The following is a 23206-nucleotide window of genomic DNA, read 5'->3' as shown; positions in this document are numbered from 1 at the left end:
GGATTTCATACAAAAGCCTGCTACTGTACAAAATCAAACAGAAAATCATTTAAGTGCCAAAAGACTGCATGGCGTGGAAGAAAAAAAATGCTATCAAACATTTCAATGAAGAACAGAATTACACACCCAGCAACGGTCAAAATATCAACAGCGAAACAGTTAGAATCGTAAACAATGACTCTCTCTTCACACTAATCCAAACACTTGACGATGGGTGCGAGCCAGAGTTAATATCAAATATTGTCCTGTACAACCGCAGTCTTTTGCTTTGTGCCACTGAAAAACAAACCACTTCGGATGATACAGAGAGGTATTTTCAGTTCTCTGCTCCAGGGCACCCTGGTGCAAACAAAAGGTTGCAGTATACCTCCAAGGGAAAACCCCATTTCGCTTCCCCTAGAAAACCACAAAGAAAATTTACAAGTACGGTTCCCTAGTAAAGAATTCATTTCTATAAAGGATGAGGATTTGATGGGACCGGGGAAGTGGGAGACTTTCCCTTTCATTTTTAGCAAGAGGGTATCAGCGCTGCATGCGTCTGGTAGCGCTATACAAATGCTAATAATAATAATAATCGCTCACTCCTCAAACTACTCGATTCTTAACACCACCATTATTATGTGCATATTTTCTGTACGGCCAGATGTATAAATGGGATTTTCTTTTCCATCTCAGCGCAGAAAGCTACAATAAAATATATAACACTAGCAAACTACTTACTGCAAGTGAATAAACGGCAAATGAAAGTGTAGGGATCAGCCGGTACTGTCCCAAGCTGACAGCCCAAAGCCTCTGAAGCAAGCTGCAGTGGGCGAGAGGTGGGGGTGGGAGGCCGACCGGTGCCCCCTCCCTCTCCTCCGTGCAAGTTTTGGGGCAGACAGACTGCAGTGCAGCGGGATGAGGGAGTGCGGCAGCTCCAGCCTGTCCCCGTGCCCGGCAAATTCCTTCTTTCACACTGAGAAGAATAACTGTCAGAAGCACTGAGACGCCTTTCGGGAGGAGGAGGAGGGGGGGGGGGTTTCTCCTGGTTCCCATCCCCCCCCCCCCCATTTTCCTCCCCATCAAGGGGTTCATCATTAGAAATCCCTCCCACGTCACCAGGCGTAAAGAAAAGAGAAGCCGCAGAAGGTCACTCACCTGGGAGGGTGGGCGCGAGCCACCGGTGGCCGGAACTGCTGCTGCTGCGCGCGCCGCTTCTCGCGCTCCCTTTTCTCGATCTGCTTGATTTTGCGAGCGTGCCCAACACTGTTGTGTAGAACAGGAGGCTCCCGCCCGCTTTCCCCCTCCGCGGCGCAGTAGCAGAGGGACAGCAGCAGCTCCCGCCCGGCTCCTGTCTTAGGCTTGGCCCGATTGGTCGTCCGCGCTCGGCGCTTTGCCTAGGGGGAGGGGGTGGGATCTCTGCTAATAGGGCTGTGTCATTCATTTCCTTGGGCTGAGGCTGAGGGTTTTTTCTGCCGGGCAGCGGCAGCAGCAACAACCGAGGCGTGTCGTACAGGGCAGGGAGCGAGTGGGACATTGCAGCGTTTTGAATGAACATTAGGAACTGGTACATAACTCGTGCTCAGGATAGATAGATCCCAGCTGCCGATCTTGGGGCTTGGCTGGCTCGTCCTTGGATATCATTCCTTATCCACTTCATGATAGCTTTTGTAATTTTCTTTCGCTTGTTGGGCAGATCAGTTTGACTTCCCCGGGCAGTTGGGTTTTTAAGATATTCTTTAATGAATATGCATGAGATATATTTGTAGGTGCTGTCTCCATTATATGCAATGTATCTAGAGTGGGTGGAGAAACCCCATTAGGTTCTTCCTAGATACCTGATGTTGGAGGCATTCCCTTGGTTGAACTTCTGGGACTTCTCATAGTCCCTACTTTGTCCTTCTCCAGCTGGATTATGTAGGACCAGCCAGAAGTTGATGGGGGGGGGGGGGGGGGGGGTAGAGGCTGACAGAAATTGTTTATTGTTTAGAAGGAATGGATCTACGAAAGCGGAGATTGGGTGGCGATGCCAGTAATTGGAGAGTAAAACCAGTGCTGGGTGGACTTCTATGGTCTGCACCCTGATCATGGCTGAATAGATATGGATGGGCTGGAGTGTATATTTTAAGGGGATCATTCGATGTTAGCTTCAGAACTTTTAGTACAGGAACAGTGCTGAGCAGACTTTTACGGTCTGTGCCCTGAGAAAGGCAGGGACAAATCAAACTTGGGTATACATATAAAGTATCACATACCCTGTAAAATGAGTTTATCTTGTTGGGCAGACTGGATGGACTGTTCAGGTTTTTATCTTCTGTCATTTACAATGTTACTATGAAACTGCCACCAAAACCATCTATCAGCTGAAAATTATTGCCTCTCAAAACCAAAACTGAAAACTAAATTTTGGTTGTCTGAGTGTGAACCAATGAGGCCCACTTGGGATTGTCAGAGTTTGCAGTCGGCAGCTCTCTGCTAAACCCACAGGCGATTATTACCCTCCAGTCCCAGGAACTGCAAGCACAGGCTAACTGGTGGGTCAATGCTCAGAACTGCTGTGGTAAGCTAACAGCGCACAAACAATACTACCGGAACAGCGCAGAAAATTAGCTCATCAATGCTCAAAGGAAGTGGTATGCAAATCATATGTGCGCTGTCAATGTGAAAACAAGGAGGGGGACGTGCTTGGCACATGCGCAGAAGAGTTTTGCAGTAAGCCCAGCTCCTGTGCACATGTACCAGGCAAACATGAAGCATACATTGATGTCTTCTGCGCCTTTAAATATAAGCTTTTCAAAAAAATGTTTTTTTACTTGGCTTATATTTAAATGCAGGAAACAGGCGCCAATGTGTGCTTTCACTTTCGGGTTTAAGAATTGTGAGAAATTTACTCTTCACACACCCTAACGCCTGCTCCAAACTGGTGTTATTTTTTCAGCGGTAAGGACAGCTTTGTTTTGTGTGCTATTCTTTGAGTATTGGGAGGGAATAGGAAATGACCTCATTAACATCCGTTTGACCACATTAGCATGGACCAGGTGAGGCTCTGGCCCAGGGCACTGGAGATAAAAGGGTGCCAAACACCTGAGCCTGTGATGTCACTGGCCTTATACATTAAGCTGGCCCAGAGCTTACTTGCAGCATTGCGCGTGCAGGGAAAAAAAAGAGCTAACAACTCCTTTCCTCTTTTTGTCTCAGGCCACCTTCCCCTGTCTACCTTTAATGGTAGCCCCCCCCCCCCAGTGGCGTAGCCACATGTGGGCCTGGGTGGGCCGGGGCCCACCCACTTAGGGCTCAGGCCCATCCAATAGTAGCACATGGTAATGAAAATGCTGCTCTCCCCAATACTGGCACCTTCACACGCTCAGTTTTCAGCGCATGCCTGCTGCAAACTACCAAGGTAGAGACTGGAGAGAAGCATTTTCCCACCAGCTGAGATATATTTTTGGGGTGGGGGAGAGAACATTTGGTGCCCACCTACTTCTTGCCTTGACCCACCCAAAATCTGCTGTCTGGCTACGCCCCTGCCCCCCCCCCCCAGACACAGTGTTTCACCTAATGCTACCCACATTAGAGCCCCGGCGTCTTCCTTCTGCCACATCCTTATGGAAACAGGAAGTCATGTTGAAGGGGCAGGGCACAGCAGAGGTAAGATGCAGGGGCCCATGCAGGTAGCAGGTAAAATGTTGTCAGTATTAAGGAGGGGAAACTGCTTTTAAAGGTAGGCTGGAGGGGGAGGGATGGCTTGAGGGAGGGGCGTGCCAGTGGGGAGCACCAAGCTAAAAGTTTGCTCAGGGTGCCATGGTCCCTTGAGCTGGCCCTGTTCCTATGCTAGAGCCTCTGAGCTTTCTGCATTCACTGATGTGGGTGCCAGTCCAGCACTAATGGCTTCTAGCGCCTGTGTTTGCGTCTGAGCATCAGCCCATTGGGAGAGCCATTGTAACAAGGATTCTCAACAAGTCTGGCACGTTTAGGTTCCCAAGACAATGCAGATGTAGTTAAGTATCCTCTGAGACAGGAACTTTGTGAGAACGTGTAAAAAATTAAATCATGATTACCAGCTTTTTATGCTTACCCAAACTGTGCACAAGTAACAAGAGAAAGTTGCATTAAGATGTTTCTTGTTTTGTATTTAGTTATAAAACTGATTAAGGACAAACATGATATAGATTCTTACCAAAGTAGGGTAAAGTAGTCCAGACACTTGTCAACACTATGGGTATTAATGCAGCCTGATGTACAATCCAGAATAAAAAAAAGCCCATTGATGTTACTGAATGCAAGAATTATGCTCTGAAAAATTACAATCAAAAGCAATACATTTCTTAAATTATTTTCTAATACATAAACTTCATTTTATTGTAATATCATATTTCTACTGACACTATAAGCTGATCAGTACTTGTTGACAGAGTCTAAATGAGAGCTTAGTTGATTGGCAACCCACTTTTTGGTAAGTTTCAAAAGAAAGAAAAGAGTGAAAGTTGGTTGGAATTTAGTAGTGTAGGAGTGATACAATCCAATGTTTTTATATAAAATTCTGATTCAAATGCACTCTTATCCACTCACACTGACTCACCACCTAAATGGAGGAAAACACTTCAGTGACTTACACAGCTTGTAGCCTCACAACTGACACATCCTTAGTCTAAAAAACTTTCCCTCCTTTAGTTTAAAGGTGACACCCTTGTCTTTTTTACTTTTTTTTCTATTCTTTACATTCCAAATATAGAGTTCAATGACTCAGTTCATATACAATGTCCACAGAAGTACATATTATTTAGTCCAAGATGTTTTTAATGCTATATAAATGTAGTGCAAACATTTATTTATTTATTTATTTATTGCATTTGTATCCCACATTTTCCCACCTCTTTGCAGGCTCAATGTGGCTTACAAAACATCATGGATAGTGGAAATATAATAGAAAAATAGGCATTTAGTGTTACAGAAAATTTTTGGTAACATGATAATGATAAGACATGATAGTAGTATGAGAAACAGATATTATAAGACATTTCTAACTACGTGTGGAGATTTATTTATATTCACATTGGTTGATCTTTGTGGTAAGCCTTGCTGAAGAGATGGGTCTTCAGTAGTTTGCGGAAGTTCGTTAGTTTGTAGGTCATTTTTAAGTTGCGCGGCAGTGCGTTCCATAACTGTGTGCTTAAGTAGGTGAAGTTTGAAGCGTGCATTACTTTGTATTTTAGACCTTTGCAGTTAGGGAAGTGCAGATCAAGGAATGTGTGGGATGATCTTTTGGCATTCCTGGGTGGTAAGTCTCTATTTCTCAACAGTTATCTTTGAAGCTATTCTCATCTGCACAATTCAGCTGCCTGTTTCACTGGACGCTTCATCAGGAGCTGCTTCAAAAGAATTGCTGTTTGCACCAGCACCAGCCTCTTCAATGGGGCTGATTCTCTGTTTGGCTGGGAGTGATACAATCAGCACTTGGAGTGGTAGAATAGCAACATGAATGTAAAAATTATATTTGGATGTTTATTTATATCTCATAATAAACTAATCTGAGTTCAGATTCCTAATAAAACAATAAAAATAAGATCAAACCTAGCTGCAACACAAACAAGAATGTGAAATCATTAAGGACCACATCAAGGCAGACAGATATCAACAACCAGCTTAGCTAAAGCACTTCTGACAAAACATGCATATGCCAATTGCCTACTAGACAGCTGCCCAAACTACATGATAGAAAACCCACCAGATTGTTCATCAAATGCTTAACTGAACACATAGAATACATGTTCTTGAAAGGCCATTTCCCTTCTGACAAGGGCAACATCGTACTCCAATCCCTAAAGACACCACCAGAAAGATCAGTGAACTCACTAATTACAGACCAGTGGCATCAACATCATCAAACAAGACACTCAGTCAATATCCACTTTATTCAAATACTTTTTATAATTCACTCCTAGTTTTGTTCCTCCTCTAGAGTAAGGAAATATCAATAACAGATAAATACATTGTATTGTCAGTCCAGTCATGAGATTGATTGACAGAAAAACAGACATAGATGGTGAAAAGAATGAATAGCGTTAAGAATTGTATTTTTCCAAAGGCTTTTAGGTAGTCTATTATCACCCTCTACTGGCTTAAAGTCTCGATACAAGGATGAATAGTAAGGTTTCTAGTATGTTAGGATCCAGGAGCCCTTGAATGCATTTTCAAAATCAATTTTAGTACTTATTAGATTTAATTTAAATATATTTATTGGAAAATGCATACAGCAAGGATATATTAATCCAAGCAATCAAACATATTAACAACATTTCAATTAGAGAGTAAACGGGCAACACAAATCACTTATAAGGTAACAGCATCCTTGAAACTTGCAAAATACACTTGTGCTTTATTTCTTTTGTATTGTTACTATTTCCCTCTCCCCCAAATATGATCCCACCATGAAAACGGGAGGAAGTCATCTGCTCTTATAGCTTCCCCCTGCAAACTTTCCCAACCCACCCTCCCACCAAAATTCCCCCAAACCTCTGCTATCCCTCTCCACCCTCCCCTTCCCTACACTAACCTGCCTCCCTCCCACAGTTGAAAAACCTAATAGAAGTGTGGCTGAGGGATAAGTAAAGCCCGTTAATGAAGTTTCACTATGCAGTAAGGTTTAACTTGTTGAGACTGCAAAACAGCAAAGGTGACAAAGAGAAGTCCCGAAGTCAATAAAAAAAGTATTATACGTCACCACGATTGACTTCGGGACTTCCCATTGTCACCTTTGCTGTTTTGCAGTCTCAACAAGTTAAACCTTACTGCATAGTGAAACTTCATTAACGGGATTTACTTATCCCTCAGCCACAAACACAAGCAAAAACAGTAAAGATAACAAAGAGAAGTCCCCAAGTCAATAAAAAAAAGTATTATACGTCACCACGATTGACTTGGGGACTTCTCTTTGTTATCTTTACTGTTTTTGCTTGTGTTTTGCAAAGGTTTTTCTTTGTGTTCTTAACTTGTTGAGAACCATACTCCTAATTGTTGGGTTAAGAAACTGAACATAGGCAAACCATATCACCAAGAAACACTTAGAGCACTTGCATGTAAGATGTGCCTCTCTAGCTTCCCACAGCATAAGAGTATGTAGCTGATTTCTTTGTTGCCAGTGTGATGGACTGCCAGGGACCACCCATTGCTGGAGAATACACTTCTTCCCCATCAAAACTGCCTTACGAAGGAACAATTTGGGCCCCCTGCCGCGTACTCCTATATCTCACTCCCCATGTAGTATCCAATGGACAAAAGAAAGTATAATTTGAGAAACTAACAGGCAGCTGAGATATACAGATATGCCCTCCCAAAAGGAGGCAATTCTGGGACAGGTCCAGAGCATATGAAATAAGGTCCCTTCCGTTGTTCCGCACTTTGCATAATTGGGTGAGGCAACAATCCCAGCCTTAAAAGTCCTCTGGGGAGAAAATATGCTATATGAATAATCCTAAATTGACATTCCCGATAGCATCATGAACCACCCCCAGAATACCCTTCACCAATCAAGGGAAATTCAACAACCCTATTGGGGATGTTACTTCATGCTACCATCTTGTTGTAAAAGTCCATGCTTCTTAGCCGGCCTCAGGTAGTGAAGGGCCCTATATAAACCTGAAATGGTCACCCTGTTGGCCAACACTCCATCAAACCCAAACCCCTCCAATCTCTCGCAACCTGAAGGCCCTCCCCAGGCCTAGCTTTGCTTTAAACAGCCTGGTGGTCTAGTGGCTTCTTCTAGGCAACAGCAATCCCCGGTCGCTCTTGCCCCCACAAGTTCCTCAGCTAAAATGGCTGCTGGGATTTCACTTGGCAGCTTCATGAGACAGGAGGTATCGGTGGCCATCTTGGTATTGGAAGCAGCAGAAGCAGAGCAATCGAGTGCTTTGGAAGGCTAGAGGTATGGATACTCTGGTGGGGGTTGGGGTGGGGTGCCATGGTAGGCAAGATACACAGGGTGCAGTTGTAGCCATTATATCGCTCCATGTTGCGACCGCACCTTGAGTATTGTGTTCAATTCTGGTCGCCGCATCTCAAGAAAGATATAGTGGAATTGGAAAAGGTGCAGCGAAGGGCGACTAAAATGATAGCAGGGATGGGATGACTTCCCTATGAAGAAAGACTAAGGAGGCTAGGGCTTTTCAGCTTGGAGAAGAGATGGCTGAGGGGAGATATGATAGAGGTATATAAAATAATGAGTGGAGTGGAACAGGTGGATGTGAAGCGTCTGTTCACGCTTTTCAAAAATACTAGGACTAGGGGGCATGCAATGAAACTACAGTGTAGTAAATTTAAAACAAATCGGAGAAAAGTTTTCTTCACCCAACGCGAAATTAAACTCTGGAACTTGTTGCCGGAGAACGTGGTGAAGGCGGTTAGCTTGGCAGAGTTTAAAAAGGGGTTAGACGGTTTCCTAAAGGACAAGTCCATAAACTGCTACTAAATAGACTTGGGAAAAATCCACAATTCCAGGAATAACATGTATAGAATGTTTGTACGTTTGGGAAGCTTGCCAGGTGCCCTTGGCCTGGATTGGCTGCTGTCGTGGACAGGATGCTGGGCTCGATGGACCCTTGGTCTTTTCCCAGTGTGGCATTACTTATGTATGACCCTGGTTTGATTGTTTTTCTTTAAGATACAAGTATTGAAGTGGTTGAAACTTTTTTTTATTACCCTCAGATTTATTTTAACTGGTAGTCCAGTTGCCTGTTCTACCCATATTTTGGATTACTGTAACACATTGTATTTGGGTATGATGAAACAACTGATGCAGCGGTTACAGGTTGCTCAAAATGCAGCTATCAGACTGATTTTAAGTGGTTATCAATGCAACCTTTATTGGATAGGCTGTACTGGTTATATGTTGAGGCATGAGTGTGTTGAAACACATTTGTTTTTTTTATGCCCTTCATGTGGAGGCTTAATTATATTTGTCCTAGAAATCAATACCTTACGTGCCAAATTGCCCTCTTCGGTCAGGTCAGGGAGTGCTTTGGAAGCATCCTTAATGCATGGTATTAGGAATGCACTTTGGAGGGTTCATGCATTTTCTGTTGCTGCCCCTTTATTGAGGAATAAATTACTCCTTGAGCTCCATCTGATGTCTCACTACGATCATTTTTGTAAAGCCTTTAAGACCTGTTTATTCATGAAATGTGTTTTTTGTTAGGATAGGACATGAAGATGTATTAGTGATGAGGGTTCTGGTTCTTGCAATTTGAGGTGGGTGGATTTTTATTTGTGCAGCATTTTGATTGCATTTATTAGCTTGTAGGCACTATATAAGAACTTTTAATAAATAAGTAGATAAGTAAATAATACATGACAGTATTCTGTACATTTGCACACACAAGTGGCCAGTAAATATGGGTGCCCAGTTATAGAATTGCCCTTTCAGCCCATGCTCAGAGTATTTCAGACTGCTCTTGAAGCTTTAGCCTCACTTCTTCATCTTGGGCTCCATCAAATGACATCGTCCACCTGTGAAGATTGGCTTATTTTCAAAGCACTTAGGCTTACAAAGCTCCATAGGTTACTATGGAACTTTGTAAGTAAGTGCTTTGAAAATATGCCTCGCGTCCTGCTTGTCCTCAGACAAGTAATGAGCTATTGATTGAAAATAAAGAGAGAAAGCACATCTTGATTTCATGCTTCATCTCTGGAGAGGGGAGAAAAGTCATGTCCTCACCCCAAACAGTTTACTGAGGGGGAACAGAAAACCACACCAACATATAATACTGCAACCTGAAGTAGTACGAAAACTACATTTAATTTATTACAAAATACATTTTGATAGAAAATATATTTTAGTTATACAAAACAGATTCTTGAAAATAATTAAAAGGATCATAAAATGCATTTTAGGCTCCTGGTGTGTCATAGACGTGCTCTAAAAAAAACCCCTCTGATACACTCATTCCTCATATGTAAATATTCAGATTAGGTAACTTTTTCACAGCAAATCTGTAATGCACTACACATAGCAGCACAACCGGCTGCAATTATTCACTAATATATGAATAGATGCTGTAGTATATGACATCAAGGGAGCAATTCTATATAGTATGTGCTAACATTTATGTTCCAATTACACACAATTTTTAATAACATGTATGTCTGCACATACATGTGTAAATGCCAAAATTCCACTATTCTGTAAATACGCACGCATATTTTACAGGTAGATGTATACATAAGTAGAACCTGGGCAGAGAATGGGTGGGGAGCATATTAACATGCATACCTTATAGAATACTATAATGCATATATTTACTACTTAGACACATACAGTTCTATGGCTGGCATAAGTGTTCACACCTAAGCACATACACGCATATGTATCTAGTTAGAATAAGTATAGAATAAGCCCCACACAGGTGGCCTCTGGGTGCTTAAATATAGACCCACTGTTATAGAATTACCCCATACATGCCTGTGCATGACATCATGCAACAGATCCCACAGTACCTTGCAGTCTCTAGAAAGCATCCTCTCCCTCCCCCTAAAAAACAAGACCTAGACCAATATGGATACAGATCACTATAAATGAAAAATCCTGATGTAAATAGCGTCCCCTTCCCCGAGTGTAACCAGGAAGACTGAGTGCTGAATGGAAAGCAGAGGAAGAGGCAGATGCTGCTACAAAGGCTCATTAATTCATGGAGGTGTGCCTAAGACAAAGAAAACAAGGCAGAAACTATTAATGGAAAAGTCAGCAAAATGTTTATCTTTCCCTTGATTATCCCCCAAGGCAGCAGATTATTCTTAGGGCCTTCCCTAGACGACTACTAGCCTAACACTTAAAACAGGAGACAGCAAACAAATCAGTAGCAATGGCTCCTTGCTAGAACATTTTTTGAAGGCTATTTTTGTATGTATTTATTTAGGGGGCCCTTTTACAGAGCAGCAGTAAGCCCAATGTAGGCTTACCGCTCACTATTTTAGGAGTACCACCTGCCCAACGCGGCCGCTGGCGGTAGTTCTGCCCAAGCACGCATCATTTCCGGGGGAAAAAGAAAACCCCTGGAAATGGCTTGTGCAGTAATAATCCGGCAGTAATCGGTTACCACCGGGTTAGCACAGGAGCCCTTATCGCCACCTCAATGGGTGGCGGTAAGGGCTCCCCACCGCATGAGTTCTCTTACTGCATGGCTATGTGTGTCTGGGAGCTTTTTTACCTGATGTGGTAAAAAGGACCCTGGCGTGTGGGAGAAACGGTCCCCAATGCTAGCGCAGGGCCATTTTTCCCACAGGTTTGTAAAAAGATCCCTTATTTAACAAAATTTATAGCCTGCCCATCCAACCAACTGAGTGGATTACAATAAAACATACATAAAATCAATAACATACACAACAAAATAAAAAAAAAAACCAAGGATGATTCCAAAAATGAAGTGAGATTCATGCCACCTTCCGCTTGATTTTGATGATCTACCCCCAGATCAGCAGTATTGAAGGGGCTTCGTTGAGAAAAAGGCAGAGTTCCCAGAACCAGGAAGTAGTTCTGCTGCAGGTCATTGTCTTGCTGGACAGCCCCAGGAGCTGCAGGCAAACAACGTCCAGAATGGGTGCAACCATTGGCATTACCAGCTCCTCTTCAAAGGAAAGATCTTCAGATACAGATGCAAGAAGAGCCAGGCTTCTTCCAAGGTTGAAATTCGGGCTCGTAGATGACCTGCCATGGTGACATGAGTCACTTTGGGATGCTATTCAAAACATGCATTCCTCTTTATAAGTAAGAAACGTTCAGAGGATAATATCTGATTCTGTCCTTACCCAAATGCAGGCCCATTGACCTCCACTAGTCCTCAGAAGTTGGTTTCCTTAAAAATAAAGTTCAGAACTTGGAGAAGTAAGATTCAGCCTCTGTCACAGATAAGATCAATACCCATCGTTGGATGAAGAACCTGGAAAACCAGATCAGGCAGCATAATTTGAGACTGCTTAATTTCCCTGCCTCCATTGATTTCTCCAATGGATATGGTCAAGAAGCATTTGGTGAAGGTTCTAAGGATGCTTGTGGCTTCATTGCCCCCCTACCCCCAATAACAAGATCCCAGTATATTTGGAATTCAGGAAAATCACTGGGGGTAGATCAAAATCAAGCGGAAGGTGGCATGAATCTTACTCCATTTTTGGAATTGTGTTTAGAGGTAATTACACAGAGAACTACAACGGTAGTGCCTTTTGTTCTTGAGCCAGATCATAATACAGTTTTAAAACATTCCTTCAGACATTTGGATACACTGTTTTTGGGTTCTAAAGTGAGAATTTTTTCTGATTTAGCAAAAGAGAGACAGCTGAGGTGGAAGGCCTTTCGAGTTGAGGTCCTTGGAGCCACTTTTGTGTTTTGTTTTGCTTATGTTTGTTCACTTCTTTTTGAGAGTAAACAATTTCAGGTTTTTTTGACCCAAAACAGATGGAAAAGTTTCTTAGAGCTAAGGAGGATGTAAATGTAATTGTTTAGACCAATATGTTCACTGTCATGGGCTGTCTTGGAAGGATAATTCTGGGGGCAGTTTCCCTGAATTTTTCTTTTTCTTTATTTCAATTCTCTTATCTTGGATCTCTTTACATGTATTGTGGGCGAAACAAATTATAACCAATATTATTTTTGTTAGTACATTTCTGATATTGCTTGATCTCCCAGAAAGATGGTGATATGCAAAAGTTTGAAATTATAAATAAAAAGTTTTTTAAAAAAGAGATTATACTATAGATTACACCGAGAGAAGAGGATATTTCTCTGGGTAAGTGAACACTCTGTGCTTTGGTGATTTAAAGGTTGGGTTTAAAAAAGGTAAGGTAGGTTTATTGATAAAGAAAGAATTTAAAAAAGCAAACTTTATTAACTAGTCTCCCTACCATTTTCCCCATAGTTTCTAAAACTTGAACCACAGCATACAGCATTAACAGCTAGCCTCTAGAAGGCAAAGCAGGGCCTAGTTCAGTCTTCATTTTAAAAAAAGAAGCAAGCTTTATTAACTAGTTTCCATAGTGTACAACCCTTTTCCCCATAATTTTAAACTGAAACTTTCTTCTAGAGGCAGGAACTTAACTGTAATAGCCAAGAGCATTAAAAAGGATAGTAGCAGGGCATAAACTTTGTCTTAAAAGAAAGTTACTTTCTGTTCTTGCCTGGAAGTGAAGTAGCAGTACTACTGACCTGAATTAGGTGTTAATTAAAGTGTGAGGAAGGTAGAATAGCTGCAAAGGTTACTAGGGCAATCTGATTACTCTGTGCTTTAGCGATTTAAAGGTTGGGATTTAAAAGAGGTAAGGTAGGTTTATTGATAAAGACAGTTTGAATTTAAAAGAGCAAACCTTATTAAGTAGTCTCCTTACCCTTTTCCCCATAGTTACTAAGACTTAAACCACAGCATACAGCATTAACAGATAGCTTCTAGAAGGCACAGCAGGGCCTAATTCAGTCATTAAAATCATCCGTAGCACCTGAAGATTGGAGGGTGGCCAATAACACCGATTTTTAAAAAGGGCTCCAGGGTGATCTGGGAAATTATAGACCAGTAAGTCTGACTTCAGAGCTGAGGAAAACAGTGGAAACTATTAAAAAGAATAAAATTATGGAACACAGAGACAAACATTGTTTAATGGGACACAGTCAGAATGAATTCGGCCAAGGGAAGTTTAGCCTCTTCAATTTGCTTCATTTCTTTGAAGGCATAAATAAATATGTGGATAAAGGTGAGCTGGTTTATGCAGTGTATCTGGATTTTCAGAAAGCTTTTGACAAAGTTCCTTTGGAGAGTCTCCTGAGAAAATTTAAAAAAGTCATGGGATAGGAGGCAGTGTTCTTCTGTTGATTAGGAATTGGTTATTGGACAGAAAACAGAGGGTAGGGTTAAATGGCCACTTTTCTGAATGGAGGAAGGTGAATAGTGGAGTGCCACAGGGATCTGTACTGGGACTGGTCACTGGTGCCATTTAACATATTTATAAATCATCTGGAAAATGGAACAACAAATGAGGTGATTAAATTTGCAGATGACAAAACTATTCAAAGTTGTCAAAACACATGCGGATTGTGAGAAATTGCAGGGAGATATTAGGAAACTGGAAGACTGGGCATCTGAATGGCAGATAAAATTAAATGTGGACAAATGCAAAGTAATACAAATTGGGAAAAATAATCCGAATCAGAGTTACCTGATGCTAGGGCTCACCTTAGGAGTCAGCACTCAAGAAAAAGATCAAAGTGTCATTATAGTTTATAGTTTATTAGTGCTTTCTACTGACTACACAGGACAGAGCAGTGTACATACTACAAAACATAAAGAAAAAAGGAAAACAACTCCATTGTTTGATAGAAAAGTAGATGGGTAACTGGTAAAACTTAAGTATCTGGTACTCCGAACCAGGGGCGTAGCCACGGGTGGGCCTGGACGGGCCCAGGCCCACCCACTTTCCCTCCAGGCCCACCCATCCAAATCCTTCATCGCTGTCGCTGCCTTTTCTCCCGCGGCTCCGGGGAACGGCCGTCCGGGAGGCAGAGATCAGCGTTGCCTGTCAGTGCCTGCCCTGAAATTGTGCTTCTCTTCTCCCCAGGCTTTGCCCCGCTCTTTTCTTCGCTCGTCGCGCAGCGCTGCGCTGCCATTCAAACAGGCAGCTCCGCTCCTCTCTGCCGCGTCCATCCGGCCCTCTGATGCACTTCCTGTTTAGTAGGGCCGGATGGACGCGGCAGAGAGGAGCGGAGCTGCCTGTTACCCTTGTGCTGCGCCACGACCTGGGCTCCGACATCCACCTGCTGAAGACGCTGAACGTGCGCTTCCGCTGCTTCCTGGCCAAGGTGCACGGAGCGCCGCAACCGCCTCCTACAGAAGCAGCTGAGCAGCTGCTTCCACACCTACTACCGGGAGCAGAGCTCGCAGACAGAGCCCGACCCCAGCAACCCCCCCCCCCTCCTCCTCCTCCATCCTGCCCAGCACCATCTGGAGCTACACCCATGTGCGGTGCACCGGAGACAGCCTGGAGACCATGCAAGGCCCTGGAGTCACCTGGACCCACCCGGACGGAGTGGGAATCCAGATCGACACCATCACGCCCGAGATCCGGGCGCTCTTCAACGTGCTGGCCAAAGTGAAGAGGGAGCGCGACGACTACAAAAGTGAGTGGCCCGGGTTTGAATTGATTAGATGACACCAGTTGGAAGTGGGGGGGGGACTGTTTTTTTCCTGGTTTGCTTCTTGTCTGGAAGACAGAAAAAAGCAGGTATTGGCGGCAAACGAGGGAGATAATGTGGGTGTGCACTAAGCTTTCCTGGGGGGGTAGGGTAGGGCTCATACCTAGCAACGGGAAAGTATGGTGGGGAAGGGAAAGGCTGATGCTGGGAAACAGATAAATTTCATTGCTCTGATTATATTGCAAGATCCATTATAGTGGCCTTATGTCTGGTCAAGTTTAAGATATGGCATAATGTAATTGTATATTAAAATATTGTTTTTTTCCATTAAGTATGTATGTGGTTTATGTTGATGCAGGTCAGCAGTTGGGCAGGCTTAGAAACCCATCAAGTGCATTCTAAGGCATTAGTTTGTAGTATTCTAAGAAACACTATTCAAACCTATATACATAGTGCCCACCCATATTACCTCTGGGCCCACCCAAAATGTCAGGTCTGGCTACGCCACTGCTCCGAACACCTGCATGAATAGCCAGGTCTTAAAAGTTCGGTTTTAAACCTTTTAAAGGAGGTGCTACTGCCACTATCTAAACTGTATTAGATCCTCCTTCAAATCATTCCAAAGAAAAAAATATATCATCCAAATATTGTTTCCAAAATGGAACTGAAGTAGATACTAGTGCTCCATATAATCCAGTAGATTCAAAACGAGACACATATATAGCAAAAATTCTGAAGAGATTCTTAATCATTGGTCAAGATTATACAACACCTTTACAATAGTCTCTAATGCTCCATCTTGTAATATAGTAGTATACAATGATGTTACATCCAAAGTGACTAACCATGTTGAATCTGGAATTTCTCCTAACTCTTCAAGAATACGTGACGTGTGAGGAATCCTGAATATAAGATGGCATCTTTGTAGTTTCTTGCTCTAAAAACTGATCCAAAAATGTAGACAAATGTTCCAACACTGAATTTTACATTGAAACTATAGGGCAACCGGTAGGCCTTTCAGATTTTTATGAATCTTCAGTAAAAAAAAAAAATATATATATATATATATATTTATATAAAATACAATAAAAACTTGTTTACCACTTAATCCCAGCAAAATGTCCAAGGCAGTTACAATCAAACTAAACAAATATAATCATTGGGAATTACAACTTAAAATCAGGAAAAGCATTGATATTACAAGAATTATTATTCCTAAAAAGAGAAAGGGAGAGCAAGGATGTTCTTCCATCAAGAAACAAGCTTCTCTCTGGGTTACCATCCCATGTTGCAACGCCAATATCAACAAAGTAGCAATACATGTTTTTTAATTGAGGCATTGGATCTTCAGCCAATTTTTGATAGCATGCAGCATCAGAAAGCTGCCAAATTGTTTCCTTTTCATATTGATCCCTAGTTTGAATAACTGTGGCCCCTCCTTTATCAGCACAAAAAAAATCATCAGATGCAAAGGTTCTTTCAATTCTTTAACAGCAAGCTGTTTATTCTTAGTCTCTCCAAGAAACAGTGCTATCATTCTCAACCTGCTGTAAATCTGTTCTTTAAATGTGTCTGTACGTTAAGTTCTATATAATATGATTATGTATGTTCTTTTGTAAACCACTTATTCAATTAAGTGGTCTATAAGTTTTTAAAATAAAAAATAAATAAATAGCTCCTGGGAGATACCAATTGCACTCCACTGCCAAAAAAACCTCAGTTCTCCACCCCCGCCAATCTGGATACAAGACTCACTTCAGTACAGAGACTGTGCTTACTAGTGTTATTAGTTAAATTCTTTCCAACTTTGATAAAGGCAGGATTGCCCTTGCCATCTCCTTATACTTCTCCGCTGCCCTCGATTTAATTAACCATAATCTTTTGCCTTCCATTCTATCTTCTTTGGGTTTATCAGGGAATGTTTTGGCATGGTTCTCCTCTTTTTTTGACTGACCACCAATCTGCAGTTTCAGCCCCATTTCGGTGCCTAGCACCCATTAGAACGCGTTTCTGCACTGAAAGTTGGGCAAGGAATTAGTACTTAACTTTAGGCACCATTTATGGAATTCCCTAGAAAATGTTTTTCATGCGCACATGGGCCAACAAAAATTAGAGAGAACACTGATTGCAACTTGGTTTTGCCTGAATTAGAATTCCCTGATTTGATAACTGAAAGTCTTTAGAGCATTCTAGATTACTCTTAGCTCTAGGAAGTTTATCTGATGAAGTTTCCTGAGTGGATCAGAGATCTTGAATGTGGACTCCATCTACATGTGCTCCTCATCCCAGGCTGGACACATCTGTTGTCAGTACCTTTTCAATCTGAGGAATTTGGATGAGGACACCTTTTGCCAGATTGGATTGGACCATCCACCAGGACAGTGAGTCTCTGAGTAGAGTGGTGGTGGAGAATGATGTCTTGAAGACTCTCTGTGGCTTGTGACCACTGGGTGGATAGGGTTCTGTGAGGGAGTGGGTGGTACAAGACAGGATTTCCTTAAGGACACTCCCTCACTGATGGGCAGATGATCGAAAGCCCTGCGCTGTTCGAAACAGCGCTCTAAAAATAGCACTGGAGCAGCGTGGGGCTTTACCACCCCTATGAAAAGAGATAACAGCATGCAAATTTAAGCAAATGGGATGCTAGGATTTATTAGGAAAGGAATAGTAAATATGACCAAGAATACTATAATGCCTCTGTATCGATCCATGGTACGACCTCACCTTGTGTTCAGTTCTGGTCGCAGAAATTAGAAAAGATTCAAAGAAGAGCGACCAATATGATAAAGGGGATGGAACTCCTCTCATATGAGGAAAGGCTAAAGAGATTAGGGTTCTTCAGCTTGGAAAAGAGATGGATGAGGGGAGATATGATTGAGGTCTACAAAATCCTGAGTGGTGGAATGAGTAGAAGCGAATCGATTTTCTACTCTTTCAAAAAGTACAGAGACTAGGGGACACTCAATGAGGATACATGGAAATACTTTTAAAACAAATAGGAGGAAATATATTTCACTCAATAAATAGTTAAGCTCTGGAAAGCATTGCTGGAGGATGTGGTTAACATATCTGGGTTTAAAAATGGTTTGGATGAGTTACTGGAGGAAAAGTCATAAGAACATAAGTGTTGTCATACTGGGACAGACTGAAGGTCCATCAAGCCTAGTATCCTGTTTCCAACAGTGGCCAATCCAAGCTACAAGTACCTGCCAAGATCCCAAAAAAGTACATTTTATGCTGCTTATCCTAGAAATAAGCAGTGGATTTTTCCCAAATCCATCTGAATAATGGCTTATGGACTTTTCTTTTAGGAAGTTAGCCAAACATTTTTAAAACTTTGCTAAACTAACTGCTTTTACTACATTCTCTGGCAATGAATTCCAGAGTAGAATTACACGCTGAGTGAAGAAATATTTTATCTGATTCGTTTTAAATTTACTACTTCGTAGCTTCATTGCGTGCCTCCTAGTCCTAGTATTTTTGGAAAGAGTAAACAAGCAATTCACTCCATTCATTATTTTATAGACCTCTATCATATCTTCCCTCAGCCATCTTTTCTGCATGCTAAAGAGCCCTAGCCACTTTAGCCTTTCGTTACAGGGAAGTCGTTCCATCCCCTTTATCATTTTCATTACCCTTCTGTGTACCTTTTCTAATTCCACTATCAGGGGCATTTTCAAAAGAGAAGGGCGCCCATCTTTCGACACAAATCGGGAGATGGGCGTCCTTCTCGCAGGGTCACCCAAATCGTCATAATCGAAAGCCGATTTTGGGCATCCTCAACTGTTTTCCGTTGCGGGGATGACCAAAGTTCCCGGGAGCGTGTTGGCAGCGTACTGAATGCGGGACAGGGGCGTGATTAAGAGATGGGCGTCCTCAGCCGATAATGGAAAAAAGAAGGGCATCCCTGATGAGCATTTGGCCGACTTTACTTGGTCCATTTTTTTCACGACCAAGCCTCAAAAAGGTGCCTGAACTGACCAGATGACCATCAGAGGGAATCGGGGATGACCTCCCCTTACCCCCCCCCCAGTGGTCACCAACCCCCTCCCCACCGTAAAAAAAATTAAAAAACATTTTTTCCAGCCTCTATGCCAGCCTCAACTGTCATACCCAGCTCCATCAGGTCCCTGGAGCAGTTTTTAGTGGGTGCAGTGCACTTCAAGCAGGTGGACCCAGGCCCATCCCCCCCACCTGCTACACTTGTGGTGGTAAATGTGAGCCCCCCAAAACCCACCACAAACCCACTGTACCCACATCTAGGTGCCCCCCCTTCATCCCTTAGGGCTATGGTAGTGGTGTACAGTTGTGGGGAGTGGTTTTTTTTGGGGGGGCTCAGCACACAAGGTAAGGGAGCTATGCACCTGGGAGCAATTTGTGAAGTCTACTGCAGTGCCCCCTAGGGTGCCCGGTTGGTGTCCTGGCATGTGAGGGGGATCAGTGCACTACGAATGCTGGCTCCTCCCACGACCAAATGGCTTGGATTTGGTCGTTTTTGAGATGGGCGTCCTCGGTTTCCATTATCTGCAAAAAACGAGGTCGCCCATCTCTAAGGTCGACCCAAATGTTGAAATTTGGGTGTCCCCGACCGTATTATCGAAACGAAATATGGACGCCCATCTTGTTTTGATAATACAGGATGCCCCGCCCCTTCACGGCGCCATCCTTAGAGATGGGCGCCCTTAGAGATGGTCATCCCCGTTCGATTATCTTCCTCTATATGTTTTTGAGATGCAGTGATCAGAATTGCACACAGTATTGGAGGTGCGGTCACACTATGGAGTAATTCAAAGGCATTATAATGCCCTCATTTTTGTTTTCCATTCCTTTCCTAATAATACCTAACATTCTATTTGCTTTCTTAACTGTCGCTGCACACTAAGCAGAGGGTTTCAACATATCAACAATGACACCAAGATCTCTTTCCTCAGTAGTGACTCCTAATGTGGAACCTTGCATCATGTAACTAGAGTTCAGGTTCCTCTTTCCCAAATGAATCACGTTGCATTTGTTCACATTAAAGTCATCTGCCATTTGGATGCCCAGTCTCAGTCTCATAAGGTCCTCTTGTAATTTTTCACAATCCTCTTGCGATTTAACAACTTTGAATAACTTTGTGTGATCTGCAAATTTAATTACCTCACTAGTTACTCCCATCTCTAGATCATTTACAAATTGAAAAGTAGCAAATTGCCTGGACTGGATGGTATTCATCCCAGAGTACTAATAGAATTGAAAAATGAACTTGCAGACCTATTGTTAGTAATATTTAATTTATCTTTAAAATCAAACCCGGTATCAGAAGATTGGAGGGTGGGCAATGTAACACTGATTAAAAAAAAAAGATTCCAGAGGTTATCTGGGAAATTATAGACTGGTGAGCCTGACATTGGTGCTGGACAAAATTCACTCTGCAGCTCCTCAGTACCTCTCCACTTTCATCTCTTCCTACATTCCTCCCCGGGAACTCCATTCACTGGGTAAATCTCTCTTATCTGCACCCTTTTCCTCCACTGCTAACTCCAGACTGCGTTCCTTTTATCTTGCTGCACCATTTGCCTGGAATAGACTTCCTGAGCTGGTACGTCAAGCTCCATCTCTGGCCATCTTTGAATCTAAGCTAAAAGCCCACCTTTTTGATGCTGCTTTTAACTCCTAACCCTTATTCACTTGTTCAGAACCCTTATTTTATCATCCTGACTTTAATATTCCCTTATCTCGTTTGTCCTGTTTGTCTGTCCTAATTAGATTGTAAGCTCTGTCGAGCAGGGACTGTCTCTTCATGTTCAAATGTACAGCGCTTTAGAAATGATAAGTAGTAGTAGTAGTAGTAGTAGTAGTAGTAGAAAGGGTCAAAGCTCCCTGGTCAGAAAAAGGCCTCTGAACGCTCGAAGACCGAAAATTGAAAAATTGGAAAAAATATATATAGAAAATTGTTTTCAAATAAAAGAAAAGGGTAAAAATGAAAGAAACTTAAAGAAAAATGTCCCAAAAAAAGGGAAGGCACAAAAAAAAGTGAAGCTTGATGCCTTGAAGAAAGATTAGAAACCCAACCTCTTTGCTCTCCAGAAAACAATAGACTGCTGGTCAGGGTTGCCAGGTGGAAAATTTTTTTCCAGCCCACTGGAGCCCAAAAAACAGCCCAAAAACCGCCCAAACACAAACCCCGCCCCTGACACCCCCACCCCCGCGTCATCACCCCCGCCGTCATAAACCCCGCCCCCGCCGTCACCGGCCCCGCCTCCCACGTCACCGGCCCCGCCTCCCCGTCATCGGCCCCGCCTCTTACGTCATCGGCCCCGCCTCCCCGTCATCGGCCCCGCCTCCCACGTAATCGGCCCCGCCTCCCACGTCACTAACCCCGCCCAAAACGTCATTAACCCCACCCAAAAACGTCACTAACCCCGCCCCCCCGCGGCCGAAAAAACCGCCCGAAGCACAAAAACCAGCCCAAAAAACCGCAACCCGCCGCGGGCAAAAATTTCCCGCGGCGGGTCGCGGAAAACCGCCCAATTGGGCGGTAAAACCGCCCACCTGGCAACACTGCTGCTGGTCCTGTGTTCAGGCAGGAAGGCACCTGTGTATGTGTAGTGGGGGCACTGCCTCAAACATTTAAAGTGATAGTACATTTGGCAGTATCCACTCCGGGCTCTGTGGACATTTATCCAGTTAATATTGGGGTAATTGAGATCACTAAAATATCTAATTAATTCTACTCTGCTACATACGAGTATTGGAAGTGTGCAATTGCTAGCATATATGAAAATGTGGAGAAAAAAAGACTTCAGAAATCCTAACGAGTGCTTTTAATGTGGAAAACCACCTTTTAATTTTCTAGCACTCTAGTTCTTCAATCACCAGTCTTCACAAAAAAAACTCCACTCTTCTTCTTCATATAATACATGCCTAAACACCTTTTCACAATACTCGATGTTGAAGGCTCTCAATCATAGTAAACAAACGGTGAATCAAATGTAACTTAACTGAAATGTTCTTCAAGCTGTCAATGCTGCGTTCGCATATAATGTTCCCAAAGCCCAACAGGAGACCCTGTTTCGCCAATCCTAGGCTGTTTCAAGGGCCAGAACTTTCATAAAGACAGATATTTCTTATCTTCCAATTTCACCGCATTCAACTGCCTCCCGTCGGCGTCCTGAAAACAAGTCCTACTTCCTTCCTCTATATATACGTCATTTCTTACAACCCATTAAATCAACCTCAACAACTTTATTGACAGGGGTCTGTTTCACAAAAAAGCTTTCCATTCAATCGATATATTCAATCCCTTAGGTATGACTGTCTGCAGTGTGTATATCCATCGCTGTTCCCGCTGTCTTAACTTTTTCTTAATATCACCTCTGCGTTCCGAGACTTGCATTTGCTCTAGAACTACACATTGCAACTCATCAAAATCATGTTGTTTCAAAAGGCTATGAGAAACCAAAGGTTCATATGTCTTTTTGGCTTGTATACAATGTCTGTGTTCAATTAGTCGCGTTTTTAACATTCTAGAAGTTTGGCCAACGTAATACAAATTACAGGGGCATTTCAATAGATAGATCACGTTCTTCGACTGACAATCGGTTACAGACTTTAAATAATATAGCTTGCCTGTATGTGTATCAATAAATTTATCCACTTCCTGCATAATATGGCACACCGAACATTGTCCGCATGCCTTATGTTGTCCTGTTCTAGTAATCATATTGTTATGACGGTTCCAAGTATCAGCAACACATAATAAATCATTCAAATTGCTCTGTCTTTGATAAGCAAACAAAATTCTTAAATCACGGAACCAAGGATAAATTTGTAACATAGGCAAGTGTTTTTTAATGATCTTCATCATTCTGTTTGTGTGTATATTATATTTGGTTACAAAAGTCACAACTTCCTGTTGTTCTACTGTATTTCTAGTAGGATTAAGCAACCATTCTCTATGATTATAATAAGCGCGTTTTTCTGATCTGGATATCAAAGTTGCAGGGTAACCTCTGTCTTGAAACTTCTGTTGTAAATGAGACGTCTGTTGCTTAAATTTTTCATTAGTGGAACAAATTTTACGAT

The 23206-nt window shown here is 42.6% G+C and overlaps 2 protein-coding genes across 3 annotated transcripts in view; both read right to left on the bottom strand.

The window, feature by feature from the left end:
* Nucleotides 1-23206, bottom strand: part of LOC115482377 (P2X purinoceptor 5-like) — a 170615-nt gene that overhangs the window by 140753 nt on the left and 6656 nt on the right. Inside the window, exon 2 of the mRNA XM_030222124.1 lies at nucleotides 5551-5554. Coding sequence (XP_030077984.1) covers nucleotides 5551-5554 — 4 coding nt within the window. The remainder of the gene's footprint in view (nucleotides 1-5550; nucleotides 5555-23206) is intronic.
* The window catches only part of LOC115456712 (P2X purinoceptor 1-like), a 218197-nt gene continuing 205273 nt past the window's right edge, over nucleotides 10283-23206 (bottom strand). For both annotated transcript variants that reach the window (XM_030185967.1, XM_030185966.1), the window contains exon 15: nucleotides 10283-10670. The gene's annotated coding sequence lies outside the window, so the exon portion shown is untranslated. The remainder of the gene's footprint in view (nucleotides 10671-23206) is intronic.

Source organism: Microcaecilia unicolor, chromosome 13 (genome assembly GCF_901765095.1).
Source record: "Microcaecilia unicolor chromosome 13, aMicUni1.1, whole genome shotgun sequence".
In the NCBI taxonomy this organism is placed as follows: domain Eukaryota; kingdom Metazoa; phylum Chordata; class Amphibia; order Gymnophiona; family Siphonopidae; genus Microcaecilia; species Microcaecilia unicolor.
Note: the sequence above shows the minus strand (reverse complement) of the source record. Positions and strands in the feature narration are given on the sequence as shown.